General features: G+C 49.3%; 2 protein-coding genes across 3 annotated transcripts in view; one reads left to right on the top strand and one right to left on the bottom strand.

Moving 5' to 3' along the window:
* Window positions 1-6049, bottom strand: part of Styxl1 (serine/threonine/tyrosine interacting like 1) — a 31483-nt gene extending 25434 nt beyond the window's left edge. The window contains exon 1 of one of the 2 annotated variants that reach the window (XM_028766133.1): window positions 5918-6049. The gene's annotated coding sequence lies outside the window, so the exon portion shown is untranslated. Of the gene's footprint in view, window positions 1-5826 lie in introns of both variants that reach the window. The other variant, XM_028766131.1, reaches the window with a different exon arrangement.
* Window positions 6050-6292: 243 nt separating this feature from the next.
* On the top strand, window positions 6293-20080 carry Mdh2 (malate dehydrogenase 2). Its single transcript, XM_028766218.1, has 9 exons — window positions 6293-6457; window positions 12631-12799; window positions 13454-13537; window positions 15300-15409; window positions 15601-15726; window positions 17395-17472; window positions 18850-18949; window positions 19268-19419; window positions 19776-20080. Exons 1-9 carry the CDS (start codon window positions 6392-6394, stop codon window positions 19905-19907), a joined length of 1017 nt encoding a protein of 338 aa, XP_028622051.1. The 5' UTR covers window positions 6293-6391; the 3' UTR covers window positions 19908-20080.
* The last annotated feature ends 4174 nt before the right edge of the window (window positions 20081-24254 follow it).

The raw sequence follows: 24254 nt of genomic DNA, 5'->3' as shown, positions 1-24254 counted from the left end.
GCTGCAGCGGGTCCTTCCTGAGCACACAGCCACACTCCCACGCCTGCCTCCTCTCTCTCTCCATCCTCCATCCCACCCATATAAGCATGTATTTCTCACACATGTGGAGAACAGAGGACAACCTGCCATCCTGTTTAGACTCTCTCCACCTGTGAGACAGGCTCTCTCACTAGCCTGGGGAGACATGGAGTAGGCCAGGCTAGATGGTCAATGACTCTCCAGGGAGCTGCCTGCCTCCATATTCCATCTTGCTATCCCCGGGTTTCCAAGCCTGTGCACTGTGCCTGGCCTTTTCCTCGGGTTCTAAGATCTCCAAACTCCTGTCCTCACACTTGCAATACAAGCACGTCTACTGAGTGTGACAGCTTTTCACGGTCTCCTCTTTCTCACCTCTACTGGTGGCTTTACTTGTTTGTTTACTTACTTATTTTAGTTATTCAAGACAGGGTTTCCCTGTGCAGCCCTCACTATCCTGGAACTTACTTTATAGACCAGGCTGGCCTTGAACTCCCATAGATCCACCTGCCTCTGCCTTCCAAATGCTGGCATTAAAGGGCATGCCACCACCGCTTGGCTAAATGTCAGGCTTTCTTAGGTCTGAATTTGGGCTCTGCCGCTTGCTCTTGGCTGCATTGTCCTAGGGGCATGGTTAGCTTCTCTATGCCTCAGTCTCTACCTCCATAATGTGACAGTAACCCCATCCCAAGGTGGGCTGTGTTGGTGGACACCTGTGATCTCTGTGCATGGGAGGTGGGGTCAGGAGAACCACAAGTTCAAGGTAATTCCTAGCTATGAAGCAAGTTCAAGACCAACCTGGCTGCATGAGACCTTGCCTCAGAAAAAAAATATCGAGTTCAGGTTCGTATTCACCATTGTAAAACCCAGGATCTCAGTGATCCCGTGAATGTAAGTGGAATCACAGACTCCCTCACCTCCCATAGGCTATCGAGCCTTGACCTCAGACTCCAGACTTTCAGCCTGATGGAGATCTCAGATACAACATGGCTGAACGTTTTTTGTTTTGAGTCAGGGTTTTGCTACAAACTTGGTTATACGCTGGGTCAAAGTTTGATTTGTAAAGGCAATTTCTAAACAGACTTCTCAATTCTCACATTCCCAGACTTTTCCGACCTTTGCACGTGTACCATGACATGCCGATGGCCACACACATATGCACACAACATAAATACAAATGTAATTAAGAATTTTTGTGTAAAGATTCAAGTTGATGGGCTGGAGAGATGGCTCAGCAGTTAAGAGCGCTGACTGTTCATCCAGAGGACCCTCGTTCAAATCCCAGCACCCACATGGCAGCTCACAAGTGTCTCTAACTCCAAAGTCTGACATCTCCCCACAAAGATGCGGGTGAAATGCATGTAAAATGGAAAAAATGAAAAGACCCAAGTTGACTTTACAGATGCACTGTCTTTTGTTTCGTTTTGTGTTGTTTGTTTGAAAAGCAGGGCCCTGCCTCAGCTTCCTGAGCCCTGGGATGACCTGAGTTATGCTTAGCGGTGAAGCACTGAGTGCAGAGCCTGCTATACAGCCATAGCTTGACACAAAACCACAACAATAACCTTGGTGTCTGGAGGGAGGCTGACTGAATCCGAATACAGAACTGTGTTTCAACAGTCAAATCATTTCAGATGGGCTAGGGGGAGGAGTGGGGGGAGGGGAGCGGGTGATGGGGGGGAGGAGCCCGTAAGGCGCAGGAGTAGAAACTGGATGACTGCCGTTTCTCATGTCCACAGTTTCCCTTGTGCAGGCAGAGAATGATCCTGAACTCCTGAAGCCATCTCTGACTCCTCAATGTCAGGACTACAAGCATGCATGCACTACCACGCCCTGTTTATGTGACTGTGCTGGCTGGTTTCGTGTCTGTCAACTTGAAACAATCAAGTGTCATTTTGGAAGAGGGAACCTCCATTGAGAACATGCTCCCACCAGACTGGTCTGTGGTAAGCCCGTAGAGCAATTGCTTGATTGGCTGATTGATATGGGAGGTCCAAGCTCACTGTGAGCAGTGCCACCCCTAGGCTGGTGGTCCTGGGTGCTGTAAGAAAGCAGGCTGAGCAAGTCATGAGGAACGAGCCATAAGCACTGTTCGTCCACTGCCACTACATCAACTCCTCCCCAGAATCCCGCTCTGACGACCTGGAAGATGGACTACACACTGTAAGATGAGACAAACTCTTCCCTCCCCAAGACGTCTTTGGTCATAGTGTTTTATCACAGCAATGGAAATCCTAGGCCAGTGGTGCTGGGGGTGAAATCCAGAGCTCTTCTGTGTACCAGGCAAGCACTCTACCAACTGAGCAATTCCTAGTCACAACTCTCCCCTCTGTAGGGATGGCTTCAGCTCTAGTGTCTGTCTCGCTGACATTTCTTCTTGCAGCATGTCCCCATGACACCACCTGCCCCCTTTCAGAACAACTCAACAATAAACTCAATTCAGCCTCAAATGTAGCTCTTTTCCCAGTCCGTCTTCCTTCCACATAACCCAACTTCCCTTTTGACCTATATATACTCTTCCCAGCCTGATTCTCCACATTGGTTTGTTTGTTGAGACAGGCTCTCGCTATGCATCTCTGGTTGGCCAGGAACTTAAAAAGATCCACCTGCCTCTGGTTCCCCAGTGCTGGGATCAAAGGTATGTACCAGCATGCCTGACTCATTAGGAAGCAATTTAGGCCGGGCAGTAATCCCAGCACTTGGGAGGCAGAAGCAGGCGGGTTTCTGAGTTCCAGGACAGCCAGGGCTACATAGAGAAACCCTGTCTTGAAAAGCAAAACAAACAACAACAACAACAAAGAAACAATTTAGTTTTGTTTTTATTTATGTGCATGTGTGTGTATGGCTATGTGCAATGTGAATGCAGGGGCTGACAGAGGTTAGGAAAGGATGTTGGGTCCCTAGAGCTAGAGCTATTAGGCAGCTGTGAGTTGTCTCAAGTAGGTGCTGAGAACAGCCCAGGTCCTCTGCAAGAGCAGTACAAACTCCTCACCACTAAGCCAGCTTTTGAGCAACCCAAATCCCCCCTTTTGTTTTTGAGACAGGGTCTCATGTAGCCCGGGCTGACCTCAAACTCTCTATAGGATGATCTTAAATTCCTGACCCTCCTATCCTTCATCCTATACCTTTTAAGTACAGGGAATGAAGGCTGGCACCACCATGCACATGCCACTTTATAAGGTGTAAGAAGCCAACCCTGGACCTCATGCTTGTTAGGCAAGTACTCTACCAAATAATGTCCATCTCCAGGCCACTCCACTTCCCTGTCATTCATACCTCAGATTTCATTAACCACCAACTCTTTTTTACCCTCTCTGCCCTTGAACCAGCCTGTACTGGTCCCACCTCTGTCCTCCTCTGGCTCCCCTTCCTTCACATTCCAACCATCTCATTGTGCAGTCTCCCCCCCCAAATCTCCCACCACTCCATTCCCCATATCCTCAGGCCCTGGGATCCTGTTAAATCAAGTTCTGTTTCCTCCTAACAAGCTTGTGATGATCTCAAAAACTTTGCTAGACACCCCTCCCAAAGAATAAGAGCCAACTCAGCTAGTTTTCAGGGGTCCAGAACACCTGATGTTTCCAACCTCCTCTAAAGTCAGTCAACTCTACCAGAATTCACTGGGGCCCACTCTCAGAATGGTCTCAAGTTGGACGAACAGAACAAGATGAGCTCAGTGGGTGCAGTGTTTGCCTATCATTCGCAAGGGCCTAGATTGCATCACCAACACTGCATAAACTGGGTATATTGATGCAAGCCTGCAATCCCAACACTCTGGAGTTAACAGGCAGGAAGGTCAGAAGTTCAAGGCCACCCCTGGTTACACAGAAAGTCTGAGAACATCGAGGGGTGCATTAAACCCTGCCTTAAAGATAGTGATAACAGCATGGTGGTGGTGGTGGTGCAGCCTTTAATCCCAGCACTTGGGTGGTAGAGGCAGGCGGATCTCAAGTTCATAAGTCCAATAACATAAGTTCATAAGTCCAATAACAGAGTTCCAGGAGAGCCAGGGCTACAGAGAAACTCTGTCTTGGAAAACCAAAATTAATTAGTTAATTAATTAATTATTAATAAATACATACCTCCTGACCCCTAGATGATGTCATAAAGTTAATAAACAATTATCAGAGCATATATTCTGGAGATAAGATCAAGGGCAGTGCTTATCCAAATATCCCCACCCCAATAGAAAGAGTCTCCCTGAATTCAAGTCTACATTTCCCTGTCTCCTTTCCCTTGCCTACATACTTCCCACTACTGAAGAATCAACAGCGTGCTGGTCTTTTTCCTTCCACTACATGGGTCCTGGAGATTGAACTCAGGTTATCAGGCTTGGCAGCAAGCTTCTTTGCCCACTTAACCATATCACCAGCTCACTAATTCTAGGTAAGCTTCCACACAAGAGATACTTCCCTCCTCCAGGGGTCCCATTGAGACCCTCCCATTCTCCTGGCAGGCCTCAGTTTAGGTAGCTCATCTTCTGGAAGGTTCTTTAACATGACTGCCATTCCAAACCCATTTTCCCAGGTCCACATATCACTTCTCCAAATGTTGCTCAGATACCCACTAGATTCCGCTCCCCAAAGGCAGGAAGGAACCAGGGGAGGCATATCCAATTCCAGACTGGGCTGGTAGTACACTTTATCAATCCAGCAAAAAGGTAGAGGCCAGGGAAGAGAGTCAGCCAGCCATTGTGAACTCTCATGTGTTGCTGTTCTTTTAGCTCTCCTGTTGCTTGTTACCACCAGCCTTGCTTTCTCTGCCACTGTTCCCAGCCAAACTGAGTCACTGAACTTGCTACCATCCTGCTTCAGCCTCTGAGTACCTGGAATTATAGGCCTGCTCAGAGCTAGGACACTGCACTTAACATTTTATTCCTGGAGAATTTCACATTCACGTCAAGTGTTTTGATCAAACCCAACCTGTGCCCCACCCCTTCCAGTTCCTCCTCTAACCCCAGATCCTCAACTTTTTTTGTTTGTGTGACTGTTATTTTGGGTTGTTTTTTTTTTTTTTAACAGAGTTTCATGTTGGCCTCAAACTCACATCAATCCTCCTGTTGCAGCCTCCTGAATATTTGTATGTGCGTTAGCATGTGTTTGAATGTATGTAGGTGCATATGTGTGCACACGTGTATGTGTATGGGTCCTTAGTTTTACATTTTTATCATTTTAAACTATGTTTATTTCTTTGTGTCTCCGTGGGTATGTGCACTCGGGTGCCTGCAGAGGCCAGAGGCAATGGCTATCCGTGGAGCTAGAGTTACAGGGGGTGATGGGCCACCTGCCAGAGTCCTAGGATCTAAACTCTGCAAGAGCAGCAAGTGCTCTTAACCACCGAGTCATCCCTCCGGCCCTGATCCTGAACTTTAGAGTAGTTTTTAAAAATCTGTGTGTTGAGCGGATTTTAGTAAGAAAAGAAGGAAAAGGAGGAGGAAAGGCAGGAAAAGCAAGAGGAGGAGTTGTAGAACTGCTGCTGGAGTGTAGTCCCTGCACTGCTGGAGACTTTGAGGGGTAGAGACAAACCCAGAGCCTGAGTCACGGTCTCCAAACGTTTCTTCCTCCGTACCACAGGACCTTGGTCCTGCACGTCATCTTCTGTTGCCAAGTCAACGCGAATACTCGCTACTACAAGCAGGGGTGTGTGCAAAGCCGGAAACTCAACAAGGCTCCGTGTAACTTGCAGGAAGTGCGGCTCTGATGGAAACAGAAGTGGGGAGTTGCTGCCCACCCCGCCCCGGGACCCCAGCCAGCCTCTCCCCGGGGGCAGGAAAACTGGACCTGGCTGAGGTCAGGAGCTCCGGGGCCGCCTGACCTGCTGCGCGACTTCGGTCGGGCTCCCCGGCAGGACGTCTGTCTGGAGCCCCACCAGGGAAAACGAACGGTTCCCGTAAGGCATTTCTAACCTAGAGCCTGTCCTCAAGGCGAGCGCTCCACAAGTCCTCCCAGCACCAGGTTGCTAGGGGCGATGCCAAGATCCCGCCTACTCCCTGTGACCGTCCTATCCGTAGATCCCGGAAGTGGGCAAAGCGTAACGGGCGGGGAAGGAACGACCTGACAAAGCGAAACCGAGCCTCTCTCGCGAGATCTCTGAAGTGGGCGGAGCTCAGAGATGATTTCATATGAACTACAGGGAGGCGTGACGTCAGGCTTCTCTCACGAGATCTCGAAAGAGGGCCCGGTCTTGGTCGTGCCAGACTAAGAACAGTACAGCCGAGCCTGTCTCGCGAGATTTGGTGTCGCGGAGTCAGACGTCTTGGGCTTCTCTCGCGAGATCAGGTGGCTCTGGACCGGGCCGGCACTGCGCAGAGTGGAGGTCGTTGGAGTCACTTGTCTCCTCTTAGCTCTTGCGCTAGGTCCGTGCCCCGCCCGCCCCAGCCATGCTGTCCGCTCTCGCCCGTCCTGCCGGTGCCGCTCTCCGCCGCAGCTTCAGCACTTCGGCCCAGGTACAAGGGGCTGCCTGCCTAGAAAGGAACTCCGGGGGCGGCACGTGCATCCCGGGAGCTCGGATTTTTGTTCTTTTAACCCGCCAAGGCTCACTCTGGACGGCTGGGCCGCCGGGCTCATGTCCCCACCAACATCCTGTGTAGAAAACCTGGAAAAAGGACAAAGTCAGTCCAGGGTAACCCCCAGAGAGTCTGCGCTCCATGTAGGTGCAGGAGTCAAGGCTCTCGGTCCGGAAGCAAGTTGCATTATATGCAACTTTGCGTTGCTTCGACATAACTGATTTTCTCCATGACTTTATGCATGAGGAGGAGAAATAATGTGTAACATTAATTTTGTAGTACCGGCAGCCGGAGGCTCTGAGGGTAGAGAAGTGAGTCAAGGTGACAGTAGTTTGACAGATTTGATTGGAACTAGCCCTTCTAACCACTGTCAGTGGCCTTCCGGCTAAGGGAGTTCTTTCTTTACGCTCATTTATGTAGACCAGGCTGGCCTCGAACTCACACAGATGCGTCTCTGGCTCAGTACTGGGATTAAAGACGGGCACCAAGAATCGTTTTTCAAAAATTATTTTTTATGTGTATGTGGTGTATGTGCACATGATTGTACAGAGGCCAGAGAAGGACATCGGTGTCTTGGCCATCACTCTGGACCAGCGAGCGGTTCTCAACCTTGGGATCGAATGACCCTTTCACAGGGGTCCCATATCTAATGTTTACATTATGATTCGTAATAGCAGAATTAGAGTTACGAAGTAGCAATGAAAGTAATTTTTTGGGTGGGGGGGTCACCTCAACACGAGGAACTGTATTAAAGGGTTGCAGCATTAGGAAGCTTAAGAACTACTGTTTAAGACCTTATTTCTTTGAGAGAAGGCCTTTGACTGAACCTGCCAGCCTGGGGAAGTGGGCTTTGAACTCAGGTCCTTATGTACTTCCCCACTGAACCATCTCCTTCACTGGAGCCTTGTTTCTCTTTTGAATTATTCTTGGAGGATCATCCCTGCTTTGGGTAGACTTGGCCTGGGACAGTCACAGCTAAGCTATTTATAGTCATCTTCTGCTGGGCCAGTGCTTCTTTAACTAGTGCATGTCAGAGTCAGTAAAGGGGTCCCAGGATCGTGTCAAGAGGGTAGGGTCTCTATTTTTACAAATCTCTAGCAAAATCGATGCAACCAAGGCTTGAGAAATAATTACCATACTCCAGAGGGGAACTGATAATTCGAGGGAACTGCATTTCTTATCATTTAGGTCACGTCTTCCTGTTTCCCATTCAATCAGTTCATTGACAAATACAAGGGACTGGAGAGGTGCTCCACCATCGAAAGTGCTTGCTGGTTTTGCAAAGAACGGAGTTTGGTTCCTAGGACCCAAGGCAGGTGGCTCCTAATCAGCTGTGACTCCAGCTCCAGAGGAGCTGAAGCCTGCTTCTGGCCTCTGTGGGTACCTACACACACACACACACACACACACACACACACACCCAAAAAATGGGACAAGAAGCCAACCTAAACATACTACACACTGGGAATGGTGTGTGTGATATGCTTGTAATCCCAGCCTCTCCGGTTCCCAGCAGGAGGATTAAAAGTGTGAGACCTGCCTGGGTAATTTAGGAGGACTCTGAAGAGAAAACAGCGCTGGGGATATATAGTCTGGTGGGAAACACTTGCTAGGCATGTACAAGGCCCTGGGTGCTCAGAGACACAAAGATGGATGAGAAGTGACCTGGGGCGGGCCACAGATGAGCTAACTGCAGGAGGTGGACTTGAAGGTATGTGCAGAGCAGTGGAGTAGGGTTAGCTCAGCAGAGAAGGTGACTAGTGTGGCTGAGTGCTGGTGTGTGTATGTGTGTGTGTGTGTGTGTGTGGCTGAGGATGGAACTCGGGGCCATATGCATGCTAAGTGAATGTTGTGCCAACTGAGCTGCATACCCAAGGTCAGCCTAGTTGGGTTTGTTTGCTTGTTTTTGTTTTTTAGAAAGATTCTCACTATGCAACCTTGGCTGGCCTAAACCTGGGCCTCTCTGTGTAGACGTAGCTGGCCTGAGACTAAGGACCACCTGTCTCTATACTTTCCATGTGTGAACCATATGCCAACTTCCATTTAAGTTTTGATAGTGGGCAAAGCACAGAAGGCTGTATATTGATTTTAAAAATTGTAATTAACTTGTGTGTGTGCATGCAGCAAATATCACAGGTGTAGGACAGGACATCTTGCAAGAGTTGGTTTTCACCTTCTACCATGTAAATCCTGTGAGTCGAATGCAGGTCGTCAAGTTTGACAATCACTGAGCCATCTCATCAGCCCCAGAATCTATACTGTACATATGTTGTCTCTCTCTTGTCACAAAGTATCTCAATTAGTGGTGAGCCCAGGGGAAAGGGGGTTGACAAGGAAGGAAGTCGAGATCTTATTTTTAGTTCGGAAGGTCTGTGTGGGTCTGTGCATGTCCACAGCGCAGTGGAGTGCAGAGGACAAGTTGCTGGGGTCTGTTTTCTCTTCTCACTGTGTGGGAAAGACTAGAGATTGACTGTCCTCCGGCTTTTGAATCGAGTGCTTTTACTTGCCCAGCCGTCCCACAGGCCCAGGCCCAGCATCAGGAATGTGACATTCCAGTGACGATGAGAAGAAAGCATAGATTATGTGTAGAAAGGATTGCAGGCAGGTGGACGGTGACTGAGAGTCCTGCATGTGGGGTAGGGAGGTGTGGAATAATCGAGATTATCAAGGGAGGAATGGAGAACCCAGCAAGCCTTGTAAAACGTGGATATTATCTCCAAAGTGAGGTACCATTTTGAACAGGGCGGATACTTGGTAGGTAGGGGAGACAGGTAAGGGTGATGTGTGACACTGTGATGTGGTGACACTGGTGTGGTGAAAATCGGTGGAGCTGGCTGAATTTGCTGATGAGCTAAGGGAGAGTGGAGTCAGGATGGGGCCAGGGTTTGGAGCTGTGTGACTGGTATTTACTGAGATGAGCTTGCTAGAGGTAGCACTCAGTGGTAGCGTGTCTGTCTGGAGTCACCCAGTGAAGGGCTGAGGGCACGGCTCACAGAGCACTTGCCTAAAATTCCCCCAGTGAAGGGCTCTGGATGTGGCTTGGTGGTACTGTGTAAAGACTTTGCAGAAAGAGCAAGCGTGGGGTATTTAAAAAAATTCAGTGGCTCAGCTTTCAGTAGATTTAGAAAAACTAAAAGAAAATGCCAGTTGGGCATCCAAGTAGCTCTTGAGAAAACAGTGGAGTAAATCCAAAGGCACCTGGCACTAAGCGTGTTGGGGCTTTGGCTGTCTCAGTGGTAAAATGTAGTCGAGGGCTTCAGTGTGTCCCTCCCCCACCCTCATGTGTTTATTTCCTACCAGTATGTGCATTCGTGTAGTAGAAACACAAACCTAGACATTTTGAAACACAGACTTACTTTCTGAAAGCAGAAGTTGTAAATGAAGTGTGTTACGGTTCTATCCATCCTTGGTATAGTTGCTAGGCAGCGGGCTGTTGATAGTGACTCTGGGCTCTCAGCAAAGGGCGGTGGGGTTGGAAGGAACCACCAGGATAGTGCCTTGGAGAGACCCCCACTGGGTTGACTCATGGTAAAGGCATGTGCCACAAGCTTTTCAGCCTGAGTTAGCCGCCTTTCCACTCACATAGCCTCATAGTGAAGAATAGAGCCAGCTCCTGTCCACTGTACACTGACTACATAGAAGATCAAACGTAATAAAAAAAGTTTTTTTTTTTTTTTTTTTAAGATTTATTTATTTTATGCATGTGAATACACTGTTACTGTCTTCAGACATACCAGAAGAGGACATCAGATCCCCATTACAGATGGTTGTGAGCCACCATGTGGTTGCTGGGAATTGAACTCAAGACCTTTGGAAGAGCAGTCAGTGCTCTTAACCACTGAACCATCTTTCCAGCCCCCTTTTTTTTGTTGTTTTTTTGAGACAGGGTTTCTCTTTGTAGCCCTGGCTGTCCTGGAACTCACTCTGTAGACCAGGCTGGCCTCGATCTCAGAAATCTGCCTGCCTCTGCCTCCCAAGTGCTGGGATTAAAGGCATGCGCCACCACTGCCTGGCGCATTTTTTTCTAAGATCTCATTACTCAGGAACCAGGTTTTGGTGTGTGTTAGCACAGTTGCTGGTGCCTGAACCTCAACAAGACTGTACCTCAGTACACTGCATAGGACAGAATGAGAAAAGTTTCCCCCTGCCCCAGCGATACTGTATGGAACAGGTCCACCTAAGGACCCTAAATAGGCACTGACTCTTTTTGTTTCTTGGTGCATTTAAGGTTTTTAGTTGTTAAAATTTACTTATTAGATAAAAGCAACAGATTTTAAGCTGGATGTCATGAAGCAGACCTGTGAGCCCAGGCCAGTTCCTCTGAGTTCTAGGTCAGCCTGGGCTACATAGCAGGCCCTGTCTCAAAGCAACAGAGTACACAGAAGCCATGCAAATGTCTTCTTCCACTCCCTATTTGGGATCACCTTGTACTTTTCTTGATGGAACCACCACCGCCCTGTCAGCTGTAAGGCACCAGGAGCTTCCAGAGATGTCTGATGAAGTGAAGTGATGGAGGTGTGCCTAGAGAGGGCAATGTGGAGATGCCTGAGTGGACGGTGGGAGGCAGGAGCAGCTTGGGGCAGGCAGGGCCGAGAGGCCAGGTTCTTGTTAGGTTTGTTTGGAGATGGCCCCCCTGTACAGTCCAGGCTGTTCTCTAACTCAGGACTCTCCTGCCAGGATTATAGGTGTGTATCCACTCCCCGTCCCCACCCCCTTTTCTTTTTCTTCCAGCCCTGGGGATGGAACCCAGGCCCTCTCCTATGTGCTTGGCAAGCCCTCTATCACTGAGCCACACCCCAACCTTGGGCTTTGGTTTCTGATAACTGAAGCCCATTATTACTTATTACAGCATTAATTACTGTTCAGTCACACTTCCTGCTGTGTGTCCATGTGGCCTCCACCCACAGGTCCAGCCAGCCTTGGACTGAAAATGTTCAAACAAGGAAAAAAAAATAGGAGCTGGAGAGACAGATCAAAGGTTAAGAGCAGTTGCTGCTCTTACAGTGAACCTGAGTTCAGTTCCCAGCGCCCATACTGGGTGTCTCACAACTCTCTGTAACTCCAGTTCCAGAGGATCTGACACCCTCTTGTGGTATGGACATGCACACACATGGCATGCATTCATGCAGATACGTATGTAGCATATGGACATGCACACATGTGGCATGCGTTCATGCAGATACGTACGTAACATACAGGGATAAGGAGGAATGTAAACATTCTTCAAAAATACATTACTTGCATACTGAATGTGTGCAAACTTTTCTTGTCATTATTCCCTAGACAATACTGTCTTCACAGCCCTCTGCATATTTACACTGTACTAACTGTTAGGAGTAATCTTGTTAATTTTATATTTTATCACATGTGGGTATGTATGAAGGTCAGGAAACAGGTTTCTGGAGTTGGTCTCTTGCTCCATGTGTGGGTCCTAAGGATCAAAATCAGGTCCTCAGCTTTCCAGCAAGCACTTCTCCTTGCTGGGTCGTCTTGCCAGCCCACAAGCAATGGTGAGATGGCTTACAGTGCAGGTGCAGAGGGGCTGAGGGTGGAGTTCAGTAGCAGAGCACTTGGTTCAGTTCCCAGTACCTCAGAAGTACCTGTGGGGTGGGAGCAGGAGAGGGGATGGGCGAGCAGACAGGAGGATGTGTGTCAGTCAGTGATACACAGTGCTACTGCATATTGTGGGAGAGTTTCCCTGTGAGGTAAGGATCCTGGAACAAGTCCCCATGGTGACAATATTTCTCTTGTGGCTTTCCTACCTAGCTCTTAGTGCAGTGAGGGGCTGCTGCTCTCCAGTAATGTATAGTTCTTAAAACGACAGATCAGAGGGAAGGTGCTGCTATGGGTCTGGCTGGCTGCCTGGGTGGAGCTGCCTCTTTATCTTGTAGAAAAGACATTTGGAGTATGACCCCTGGATCCTGCCATCTCTAGGCTTGTGTCCTCGTCACTTGAGCTTGGACTCTGGGATGGAGGTCCAGAGTTCTTCACAGTGAAGCTGATTGATACGGCTGCTGGGCCTTGCTTCGGCATTGTGTCATCTAAAGCCCCATGCTGTGGTTTTTGGAGTGCCCTGCTGGCTCTGAAGTGTGCATCTCTCTGCTTTTTTCTAGAACAATGCTAAAGTAGCTGTGCTGGGAGCCTCTGGGGGCATTGGGCAGCCCCTTTCCCTCCTCCTGAAGAACAGCCCCCTAGTGAGCCGCCTGACCCTCTACGATATTGCTCACACACCCGGTGTGGCAGCAGATCTGAGTCACATCGAGACCAGAGCAAATGTGAAAGGTACTGGGCGTGGCTGCCGTGGAGACTCCACCTCAGTCCCTGCAGTAGCCAGGGTCTGGGTTGTAGATCGGTTCATAGATGAACCTGGGGCTGCAGGCTCATGTTAGAGTGAAATTTCACAAATGCCCAAATGACTGCACTGTCTTGGACTTGGGTCGACAAATACTTAAGCTGTGGTGTCTTAGAAAGCAACTGGTGGGGGAGTACCTGCTGTGTCAGTCTGGTGGCCGGGGTTCCTTCCCCAGAACCCACATGAAGGTGGAAGGAGAGAGCCCACACACCCCCATAATAAAAAAATACTTTGTTTTAGAAGTATGAAGCAGGCCACCTATCACCCCAGCACTTGGTGGGGTTAAGGCAGAAGGGTCACAGGTTCAAGGTGACCCTGGGCTATGTATTTGAGACCTTGTGAAAAGGTCTCGGGGTGGGGAGAGTTTGGTATGCATGAAGCCTTGAGTTCAGTCTCCACCACTCGGTAGGTGGAGACAGGGACCGTGCTCGGCTCTGGAGAACGAATCTGCTCCAGAGGGGCTCTTCCCCGTACACAGGGCTGGCACTTCACAGGTGGGACCCACCAGTTGTGTGCTCTCCCCTCAGATGTGGCTTTCCTGGGCTCAGAAAGGTGACACTGCTCTAATTGGGTGTTCTTCCCAGGCTACCTCGGACCGGAGCAGCTGCCAGATTGCCTAAAAGGTTGTGATGTGGTGGTCATCCCAGCTGGAGTGCCCAGGAAGCCAGGTGTGTGTGTGTGTGTGTGTGTGTGTGTGTGTGTGTGTGTGTGTGTATGTGTGTAAGCCTCCTGGGGTGGGGGTGGGGTAGACAGAAGGCTTAAGTGCAAGCAGACCTGATTGCAGATCCCAGCGTCCACATTGCACAGCTCACAAATGTTCCAAGAGATCCAACCCGCTCTGCAGGCGACCACACACACACACACATACACATTCCATTTTTTATTAATATATACGTTAAACCCTCACCTGAAATATCCTTACCCAGTTGAGAAGGGCCTTCTGCTGATACCTGTGGATTACCCCCTCTCCCATTGCGAAGATCTCCGAAGGCTTCCTCTTTGTCTAGAGTAAAAAAATCACATGACCACCTGGGAAATTAACCCTACAGGTGTCTGCTGGCTCTGGTGCTGTGGACAGAACTCAAAGTTGACAGCAAATGTCACTCTCCTTAGGCCTCTATGTGCTCCACCGTGCTCTACCTTAGGACTCCTGCTTCCCTTGATAGACCCTCTGGCTGGCTTAGTGGGCAGGCTGGTTACCACCCACAGGGACTTTACTGTTCTCCTTTTCACAGCTCTCTCTACTCTAGAGCCTGTGCGTATAGCAGTGCAGAGCTGTTGCTCTGAGTACTTTGGGTTTTTTTTTTTTTTTTAATTTTAACAAATATCTCACTAATTGTACAAAATGCTTTGTCTCATAAGCCTGAGAAGAGCCTGTAGTTCATTCTCTCACGTTAAAGGTGAGACCCCTCTTTAGTGAGTTTCCCTAACCTCAAATTTCTAGAAAAAAACAAAAAACAAAACTTTTCTTATCTTTTCTCAGAGTCTTGTGCCCCATTTTGGGTACCAGTTGAGGGGTTCCTGAAGGTGTCAGACGGGGAAGTGAAGCACTTGATAAGAATTTGAACCCAGTGCAGACTGACTTTATCAACCTGGATCAGACTTCAGGGAGTCTAAGCCAGGTGGTTCATTGTCAGCATGTTTAAAACACAGGACAAGCCAAGCATTGTGGTATATGCCTTTAATCCCAGCACTTGGAGAGGCAGAGGCAGGCAGATCTCTTGAGTTTGAGGCCAGCCTGGTCTACAGAGTGAGTTCCAGGACAGCCAGGGCTACACAGAGAAACCCTGTCTCAAAAAACCTAAAATAAATAAATAAATTAATTAATTAATTAAAAACCTAAAAACACAGAACAGTTTGGGAAAGGGTTTCTAGACAATTCTCAGTCCAGATCCAGGGCACAATAAAGTTTGACTGCATAGAGACTGTTACAGATGACATTGGATCATGAGCATGGGTGCTAGAACTGAAAGGCCTAGAGTCTAGTGTGGTCTCTGAGCATAGAGCTCAGCGGGCTGTAAAGTACTGTGTCACGTCCCCTCGGGATGCGGACAGGTCTGGGGATGGAGGAGCCTGGGATCATCATTCTAGGTAATTTGGGTGAGGTCAGCCTCCGGATGGCAGGAAGGTCACCAGGCCATTAACAGAACCCACTCTCAGCCCCATAGACAGAGTGTAGGGATTTGATTTCTGTCTCCTCCATTGAGGAGACACTCCTACAGGATTCCTGGTTCTCTCAGTGCTTGTTTGGGAGTACAGAAACCTCCGTGTCCCCCACAGTGGGAGGTGAGGGCCAACTCCTACAAGTTGTCCTTTGACGTTTGCATTCAACATGACATGTATGCATGCAGAAGAAAAAATAAACATGTAATAATTTTTTTTTGACATTTCATAATGTTTTATGTGGCTCTCTCACCTGGATCATCCCAGGAATGACACGGGATGACCTGTTCAACACCAACGCTACCATTGTGGCCACCTTGACGGCTGCCTGTGCCCAGCACTGTCCTGAAGCCATGATTTGCATCATTGCCAACCCAGTGAGTACAGGGAGCAGGGCTGGGTTAGCATGCGGGAGATGGCTGAAGGGCTGCCAAGGAGCAAGTGTCCTTTAGGAGATGTGTCTTTGTTCGTATGGTATGGCTGCCTTCCCTTGCAGGTGGCTTACCGTTACTGGCAGAGCCTGTTGCTGGGCTCAACTCTGAGCTGACATCTGTCTCATTTTTTTTAGGTTAACTCCACCATCCCCATCACAGCAGAAGTTTTCAAGAAGCATGGCGTGTACAACCCCAACAAGATCTTTGGTGTGACAACCCTTGACATCGTCAGAGCGAACACGTTTGTGGCAGAGCTAAAGGTGAGGGAGACCCTGTGGGTGACTCACGGTTACCTGTTGTCTGAACAGTTGTCTGAACTGCTCAGCCATCCCTGCCTATGGGAAGACACGGAATATGGCAGGGAACTTGGACCTGAGAGTTCTGTCTTTGTATCCAGCTTCAGTGTTTTGTGTAGGAGTCCAGGCAGTAGACCCCACAAGCTCAGCCTGGCTTAGCATGCTCTCTGGCCCTGACCTCTTCCCACTGCACCAGGGTTCAGACTCTTACCTACTCTTGGATGGTAACCATCCTGGGAACCATGCCCTGGGAAACTAGACTTATCTGCTAGTCCTTATACACGGTGATAAGGATTTAGGAAAGTTCCAGAGATCCTAAAGTAACTGAACTGTCATCAGGGCCTCTAGTTCTACCTCCTTTTCTTAGGTTATCTGTAGTAGAAGGATACATGTGGAAGGATTCACATCCTGCATGCTTCCTGACTCTTGGGCTGTGCCCAGCTCTCTTTTCTTTCTTTTCTTTTCTTTTCTTTTCTTTTCTTTTCTTTTCTTTTCTTTTCCTTTCCTTTCCTTTCCTTTCCTTTCCTTTCCTTTCCTTTCCTTCTTTCTTTTTTTGTTTTTTGTTTTTTTGTTTTTTTGAGACAGTTTCTCTCTTTTTTTTTAAATATACATGTATAGATATAAATTTATCTTATTTTTAATTATATGTGTGTGGAAATGTGCAGCTATGAGTATCCAGAGGAGATTCTTCTGGAACTGGAGTTACAGACAGTTGTGAGCCATGCCATGTGGTAGTAGGAACCAAATCTGGTTCCCTGAGAGACCAGCAAGCACTCTTAACCAGAGCCATATCAGCCAGTGTCTGCCAGTGCCTTTCACACCCTCCTTGGCAGTCATTTGGCTTGCAGTATGTGCCTCTCACTGTGGCCCTGCTGCCTTGAGCCTGTGCTTCTGCTCTCCAGCCACAGTGTGTGGAACAAGTTTAGTTTCTCTGAGTTTTGGAGAAAGAACTCTTTATCTGGGTCAGGATGGGAGAGACACTCGATGGAGCTTTTTCATGAGGAATGACCTTAGCATAGGCAGGACCATTGCTGTCCTCTAGCTCCATGAGGATGTCATAAGGTGGCTCTCGAGGTGGGCACCACAGCCTGGCCTGTGACAGAGGAGCCTTTGGTGGCCCCGACACAAACTATCTGTCTTAGGGTTTCCATTGCTGTGAAGAGACAGCATAATCAAGGCAGCTCTTATAAAGGAAAAGGTTTAATTGGAGCTGGCTTACAGTTTCACAGCAGACCATTATCACAGCAGGAAGCATGGTCTCCAGGTAGACAGGATGCTGGAGTGCTGAGAGTTGTACATCTCTATCCAAAAGTCTTCAGAAGAAGACTGTCTTCTGGGCAGCTAGGGTAGGTAAGGGTCTCAAGACTCATCTGCACAGTGATAGACCTCTTCCAACAAGGCCGCACCTCCTAAGAGTCCCACTCCCTGGGCCAAGCATATACAAACCATCACACCGTCCCCTCCTGCACCTGCTCACAGTGACTGATCATGTGATAGGGCCAGACTCTGGATCCTCCTGGTTTGTTTCCGAGCATTCTGGGTTTACAGTCTGTGTGCTTTGGGTGACTGTGACTTGTTTTTTACTCAGAGAACTTGTAAACAATTAATCAAGCTTCCTGCTTTGGTGAGTAGGGTTTGGATCCAGCCCGAGTCAACGTGCCTGTCATTGGTGGCCATGCCGGGAAGACGATCATCCCCCTGATCTCTCAGGTACATGACCATAAGAAAGTAGTGGGGAGATAGAGATATCACAAACACTGTCTTAAGGTTGCCTTGAAGCCCTCAGAACAGTCTGGGACAAGTGGACCTGGCCTCTGGATTGTGGAGGGATTCCTGCTGTGGCTCAAACCCAGCTGTCCAGGGGTTTCCTGACTGTCCGCTGTGGGGCTGGATGTTGTCAGAAGCAGCAGGCTCCAGCACACTGTGGGAAACAAACAACCCATGAGATCAAAGCAGGCACTGTAGGAGGACAGGTGTGATGGTGGACAACCATAATTCCCACTTTCAAGAGGTGGTGGCAAGAGGATCAGGAGTTCAAGGTCACCCTAGGCTGTGTAATGAAGCCCTGTAGTAAATAAAAAAATAAAATAGTTGAATTGAATGGTGATAGCGTTAGCATTATTTAATGAGACCTGTAAATGAGCTCTGCATCCCCTGAATACGGTGTGCTAAGGACCCGTGTCTGTGATGCGTAGCATGCTGTGTAAGTAAACCAGAGGAAGCCAGGCGTTCATCCTGACTGTTAAGACCCTGTAAGCCCGGGGATAGAGAGATGGCTCAGTGGATATCACTCTAAAACAAAGGTTCTCCAAGCTCTTTGGTGGCTGCCAGTCACAAAAGGAAGAGCCGGTTGCAAATGGGGCCGATAGAGAAGAGATGGGAGAGACCTGGGTGAGGTGATCTCTGGTGGACCCAGCGCACGTAGTCATGGACTGTGCTGCTCGGTGTAAATCCTGGCAGACTGAGTGGTGGCAAGACAGCTCAGTCGGTAAAGTGCCTGCCGCCCAAACACAAGGACCTGAGTCGGACTCCAGCATCCGTGTGAAGAAGGAGCTGGGTGCAAGGCTGTAATACTAGAGCTCTGCAGGAGATGAGACGATGCCGGACAGTCAGCCTAACCTGGTCGCCGGACAGTCAGCCTAACCTGGTCGGAGCTCTGAGTTCAGTGAGCGATCCTGTCTCCAAACATACACATAAGCTAGATAGTGGGCGAAGATAGCTCACGTGGCAGGAGGGTTAGGAAATCAGAGGCATCTTGGCTGCATCGTGGATTCAAGGCCAGCCTGGGCTACATAAGATGTCTCAACCAAAAAAGAAAAAGTGGAGAGGGATCACCAGGCCTCCCCAAAAAATGTGATTTTGCCTTTGTCTATAAGAAAGGACTTTGGAGTCTTTGTGGTTGGGTTATGGGACCTCTGTCTGGCATGAGAGGCCCTAGGTTACATGCCCAAGAGGGAAGGAAGGCTGGTTTCTCTTTGCAGTGGTGCTAGCATGAAATACACTGTGGTGGAGATTGGGCCGGGCCTGGGCCATGTGGAGGGGCTTGCAACAGGAAATTGCTCACACAGCCCTTGGCTTGCCCTGCAGTGTACCCCCAAGGTTGACTTTCCCCAAGACCAGCTGGCCACGCTCACCGGGAGGATCCAGGAAGCTGGCACAGAAGTCGTCAAGGCCAAGGCTGGAGCAGGTGGAGTCCCAGGCATCCCTAGGGGTGGGACACTGACACTGGGGGCCGGGGATATTACAGTAACAGAGAAAGACTGGGTGTCCCTGGGTAGTAAACGGGTGCCTCTCCATGGTGCATCTGCCTTTGTCTGAAGAGCAGGTGCTAGAAGGCAGCTCAGTTTTCTGTAGGGTGAAGGTGACGTTACAGTTGGAGATAGTGAAGTGCAGAAGTACAGGCCCAGGTTCCCCACCATGAGTGTGGGGTGCAGGTGTTCTCCTGGCAGCACAACTGGTTTCCGGCGTGTGGTACTGGCAGTGCTGACCCACCGTTCTCTCCTAGGTTCTGCTACTCTGTCCATGGCTTATGCTGGAGCCCGCTTTGTCTTCTCCCTCGTGGACGCCATGAACGGGAAGGAAGGAGTCATCGAGTGTTCTTTTGTTCAGTCCAAGGAGACAGAGTGCACTTACTTCTCTACACCCTTGCTGTTGGGGGTGCGTATCCAGGGCCAGCACGCTTTGGGGTGCCTCGTGACTCCCACGCACCTTCCCTCTGGGCAGTGGCCACACATCACTGCATGGCACCTGCTTGGCTTTGGGGAGGGAGAACAATGTGTTTTAGGGCAGGGCCGTGCAAGTATAGTTTGGGGAATGTGGCAGCTATGAATGGCTGTCGAGGCCAGGTCACAGTTGAAAGAAAGGGGCTCCTGGGCTGGTGTGCTGCTAAGGTGCTGCCCTTCTGCTTAGAAGCCCCCTGTGAGAGACGGGTGGTGTGGCTTGGTGGTAGAGCACTGTGCTGCCAAAGCAAGCTAGAATGTAGTTTCACGTGTCACCATTTCTTCTCTCTTCAGAAAAAGGGCCTGGAGAAGAACCTGGGCATTGGCAAAATCAGTCCTTTTGAGGAGAAAATGATCGCTGAGGCCATCCCTGAGCTGAAAGCCTCCATCAAGAAAGGCGAGGACTTTGTCAAGAACATGAAGTGAGGGAGGTGTGGGCCTCGAGCAGCAGCGGCATTCTAACTTATTCAGCATCATGTCACTGGAACTTCCTGAGAGTCTGATTTGCTTTGATAAAGGGTATGGTATCAGCGTCCCTTCCAAATTATGTCCGGTCCGTTGATAATGACAATAAAGCAGTCTCGGATTTTCTTTTTCAAGGTCTCTGTAAATTTCCTTTCCCCTCAGCTCACCTAATCAGGAATAGTCATGGTTGGGCATGGTGGGTCACGCCTTGAATTTCAGCACTCAAGAGGGAAAGACACGATGATCTCTGATTTCAAGTCCAGACTTGTCTGCATATTGAACTGCAAGCCAGCTGACGCTACACAGGGAGACCTTATTTCAAAGTAATAACAAGAGCTAGAGGCTATTCTCACATTAGGCAGCGACCTGTGACGCTTCAAAGAAGTCTAAGCCAAGCCTAGCAGTGCATGCCTGTTACCCCAACTACTCCATGAGGATGAGGCAGGAGGGTCTGAAGGCCTGCCTGCACTACAGAGTTGAGAGCAACCCCAGGCAGCTGAGGGAGACTGTCTCAGAACTTGAGAGCAGCAGCCTGAGATTAGCAGCATGGCTGGGCTAGAGTGCTTTCTAGCATGTCCGTTAGGTTCCGTCCTGCTTAGCTCAACCATCAATTTGACACAGCCTAGAGTCGCATGAGAGGGGAGTTTTTCAATTGAGGGATTGCCCTGTTTTGATTTTTAAAACCCCGCTAGCTCCCTTGCCCAAGGCTGCGTTCTCCTCTTAAATCCCAGGTCAGCCACTGCTGTTCCCTGGCTGCCCCCTTTCCCCTCCTGCCCACTTTTGCTCTGTGGATGGAAAACACTAGACAGTTTGAGTATTTTAAAACTAGCTAGATAGCACAATTGCTGCGCTCTTACTAGCTAATCTAACGAACTGCCAGTGACAGAGGCCACCATTTCTAGCCCCTCCAAAATCTTACATGGTGGTTTCATTCTTCCTGTCCCTTTTCCTCCTCCTGGGACCCAGAAGTCCCACCTTTTTCCCTTCACCCAGCAATTGACTTCTGCTTCCTTTATTGACACAATCAAGAACTAACTAGGGAATAGACACCTCCCTCTATGTTGCCCAGATTGGATGCACCTGCAGGCAAGTCTGTATGGAGTTGCCTTGTTGGTTAGTTGGTGTAGGAAGGCCCAGCCCACTGTGGGCAGCAGTGTTCCCTGGACAGGTGGTCTTACAGTGAAGAAAAACTCACTGGGGCTAGAGAGAGAGCTGGTTAAGGGCCTGTACTATAGAACCTCCTAGTTTGGTTACCAGCACCCATGCCAGACAGTTCACAACTGCCTGTAACTCCAACTCCAGGGGGCCCTACAATGCCTCTGGCTTCTGTGAGCAAAGGTGCAGGTACAAATAGCCACATAAACACTCTAAGGATAAATGGCTGGGTAGCACACCTTTAATTTCAGCACTCAGGAGGTGAGGCAGATGGGTCTCTATGAGGCTAACCTGGTCTACATAGTGAGTTCCAAACCAGACAGCTAGAGTAAGAGCCTGTCTCAACAAAACAAAATAATAAATCGTTTATAAATCTGGCTGAGTGTAGGCCGGTGAGCTTTCTGCCCTTGTTTGACTGTGAAGTGAGTTCCTTGGTCTGACTGAGGTAATATGTAGAATGGCCAGCAGGCCTGCTATCAGGTTCCTCCCTTGACGTCCCTCAAATAATGGCCTGTGACCCAGAAGTGTAAGCCACATAAACCCTCCTTCCTTGAGATGTTTTTGGCCATAGTGTTTGCCACAGCAACAGAGAATAGACTGGATCCTAATGCCACCAAAAATAAAAGATCTGAGGGGTGCCATGTGAGTTCCTGGTCAGCCTGGTCTACATAGTTCAGTCTGCTCCAGGAGGGGGGAAAGACAAAAACCAACTCCTTTCTGACTCACAATTCTGCATCCTTTCATGCACCTGACAGGCTGAAGCTAAGGTCTGGTGACTTCTTGGTCGTGGATGGTCACTGTTCATATCTCAGGGCTGCCCCGTGGGTGCTGGCAAAGGTTAGGATATCTCCGGGCCCTGTATTTTTTTATTATTATTTTTTAAAGATTGGTAATGGAGATCAAGCTCAGGTTCGAGTGCTTGCATTACTAGCCAGCGCTCTGCTTGACTGGGCCATCTGCCCAATCCTGGTTAGTCTTTTGTTTGTACAGACTTTATTATTAAAGAAAAAATCTCTTAAGTAAATAAAAGCATCGCACACCCCAAAATAGCTAGACCCAAAGTCCATACAACTTAGTAAACTTACGCACCATTAGAATTGGCATTAGAAACAGAAGTTGGAGTGAGGCTAGGAGAGCACGCCTTTAATTCCAGCCCTGGGAGGTGAGGCAGGCAGAGATCTGAGTTGGAGGCCAGCCTGGTCTATATAGTTTCATGACAACAGGGCTACATATAGAGACAGTGTCTCAACCTAAAGAGGAAGAGAAGAGAAACCAGCTATGAAGCATCAACACTTCGGTACTTACCCACCACCAAGCAAAAATCCATGGCAAAATTGAAACTAGGAAAGCAGTTACCTTTATATCCTTTGGTTATATGGTTTTTTTTGACAGTCTCACTATTTTGTCCAAATTGATGTCAAAATCCTGCTGCTCTTTCCTGAGTGCTGGGATCTCAGGTGTTGGCTCCCGCCTGACAGCTCTGGTCTAACAACTAGCAGGAGAAACGAAGGTGAAGGGTGAGACCCCAGGGCTCCAGAGAAGACGCGTCTAGATCTCTAGGAAGAGCAAGAATCTTAAGCTTCCTTGGCAATCTCACACAGGGGAGAGCGCTGGGCTAGCTCTGCACTGGGGTAGCATTTCAGACAGCAAAGGAGCAAGTGTGCTCAAACTTCTGTCCCTGAGACATCACCTTGCCAACTACGAAGTTCGTGATTGAAAGTCTCACAATCTAGTAAGGAAAAAAATTCCTAAGGGCAACAGCTCCCTGGGTAAAGAGTACGTGCTCTTATGTAAGCACGAGGCCTTGAGTTTGAAGCCCCAGCACTCACTGGCCAGGCAGCCTGGCCAAGTCAGTGAGTGGCAAGCCCATGAAATAAACTGTCTCAAAACCAAGATGGACAGACTAGATATTCTGAGAAACGTCTGAAGTAGATCTCTGGCCTCCACTCACAAGTGCACACACGGACATACACGCCTGTTCACACATGCACACCAATAGAAATCAAACAAAAGGAGGATGTCTCAAATAACTTCACAATTTGGTGTTAGACCAACGCTGCTTCAGGTTCAGTGAGGAAAATCATCACTGCACGCCAGGTGTGACCGGGGTGTGCTCTAGACTGCGTTCCGGGGAAAGCCAGCTCCAAGAGACTCCCAGCCAAAGCCTGGCACTCCACATTGCCAGAGCACAGCAGAAGGGCCGAGGGCCAACGATGGGGTGGCTGTGAGCAGCTCGGGAAGGGCAGGCTCATTTCCCAGCCCCATCTCCACTCCCTCAGAAACCTATCGGCTCCATTGGGGAGATGCCTAGTGAAGTGCCTAGAACACGTCATCACGGAGGACCTGAGCTTGAAGGGCACACGGAAAAGCTAGGCGTGGCAATATGCACACGTAACTACAGCCCTGTGGAGATTGGGGGTGGGATGGAGACAGGAGAATTCCTGGCACTTGCTAGCCAGCCAGGCTAGCCAAACAAGGAGCTCTGGGGTCAGTGGAAGACCAGGAAGGGATGGAGGGATGGCTCAGCAGCTAGAAGCTAATACTGCTCTTGTAGAACGTCCAGTTAACTCCCTCCCTGACCATCTCCTGTTTCCTGACTAGGAAAGCAAGGCAAGGGTGGCAGTTGGCATGTTAATGAACACACGCAAGCCGAGAGCCGGTCCTTAGCAGCTCCGAGGCAGTGGGGGATCCTGATGAGGACAAATGGATTGGAGAAGATTGCTGGGGTCAGGGGAAGGAGCCACAGCCACATCGGAAAAGGAAAAGGAAAGCGTGTTTAGTGAGTTCTCTGTGTGAAAAAGGGAGCGGCGAACCCAGGCAGGCCTCCAGGCCCAGACTCTGCAGTTCTCGCTGTGGCCAGCAGAGGGGGCTAGAGGCCGATGCTGTGCACAGTTTGCAGGCACTGGCTAGGTCACTAGGGAGTGAGATTAGCATTCCAGAGCCAAATCAGGCTAGCCGTGCTGTCTGGTCTTGTCTCATCCAGGGAGAAGGGAGGGAACAGTCGCCAGCCGACAGACTAAGAGCAAACAATAAAGGGAGGGCCATGGAAAGACGCTCCTAGGTTGGAAAGCAAAGCTCTGAGTCTCTGTAGGTTTGAAAGAGTGACCAGACTGTCCTTGGGTTCTTCCTGTCTCCAATACCCTGGACACTGGA

This window comes from Grammomys surdaster, unplaced genomic scaffold (genome assembly GCF_004785775.1).
Source record: "Grammomys surdaster isolate TR1022 unplaced genomic scaffold, NIH_TR_1.0 166, whole genome shotgun sequence".
NCBI classification, from domain to species: Eukaryota; Metazoa; Chordata; class Mammalia; order Rodentia; family Muridae; genus Grammomys; species Grammomys surdaster.
Note: the sequence above shows the minus strand (reverse complement) of the source record. Positions and strands in the feature narration are given on the sequence as shown.

Coding starts and splice junctions, on each gene's coding strand:
- Mdh2 (XM_028766218.1), top strand. CDS start 6,392: ATGCTGTCCGCTCTCGCCCGTCCTGCCGGTGCCGCTCTCCGCCGCAGC. Junction 12,800..13,453: donor GACCAGAGCAAATGTGAAAG/GTACTGGGCGTG, acceptor TGTTCTTCCCAG/GCTACCTCGGACCGGAGCAG. Junction 13,538..15,299: donor TGGAGTGCCCAGGAAGCCAG/GTGTGTGTGTGT, acceptor GGATCATCCCAG/GAATGACACGGGATGACCTG.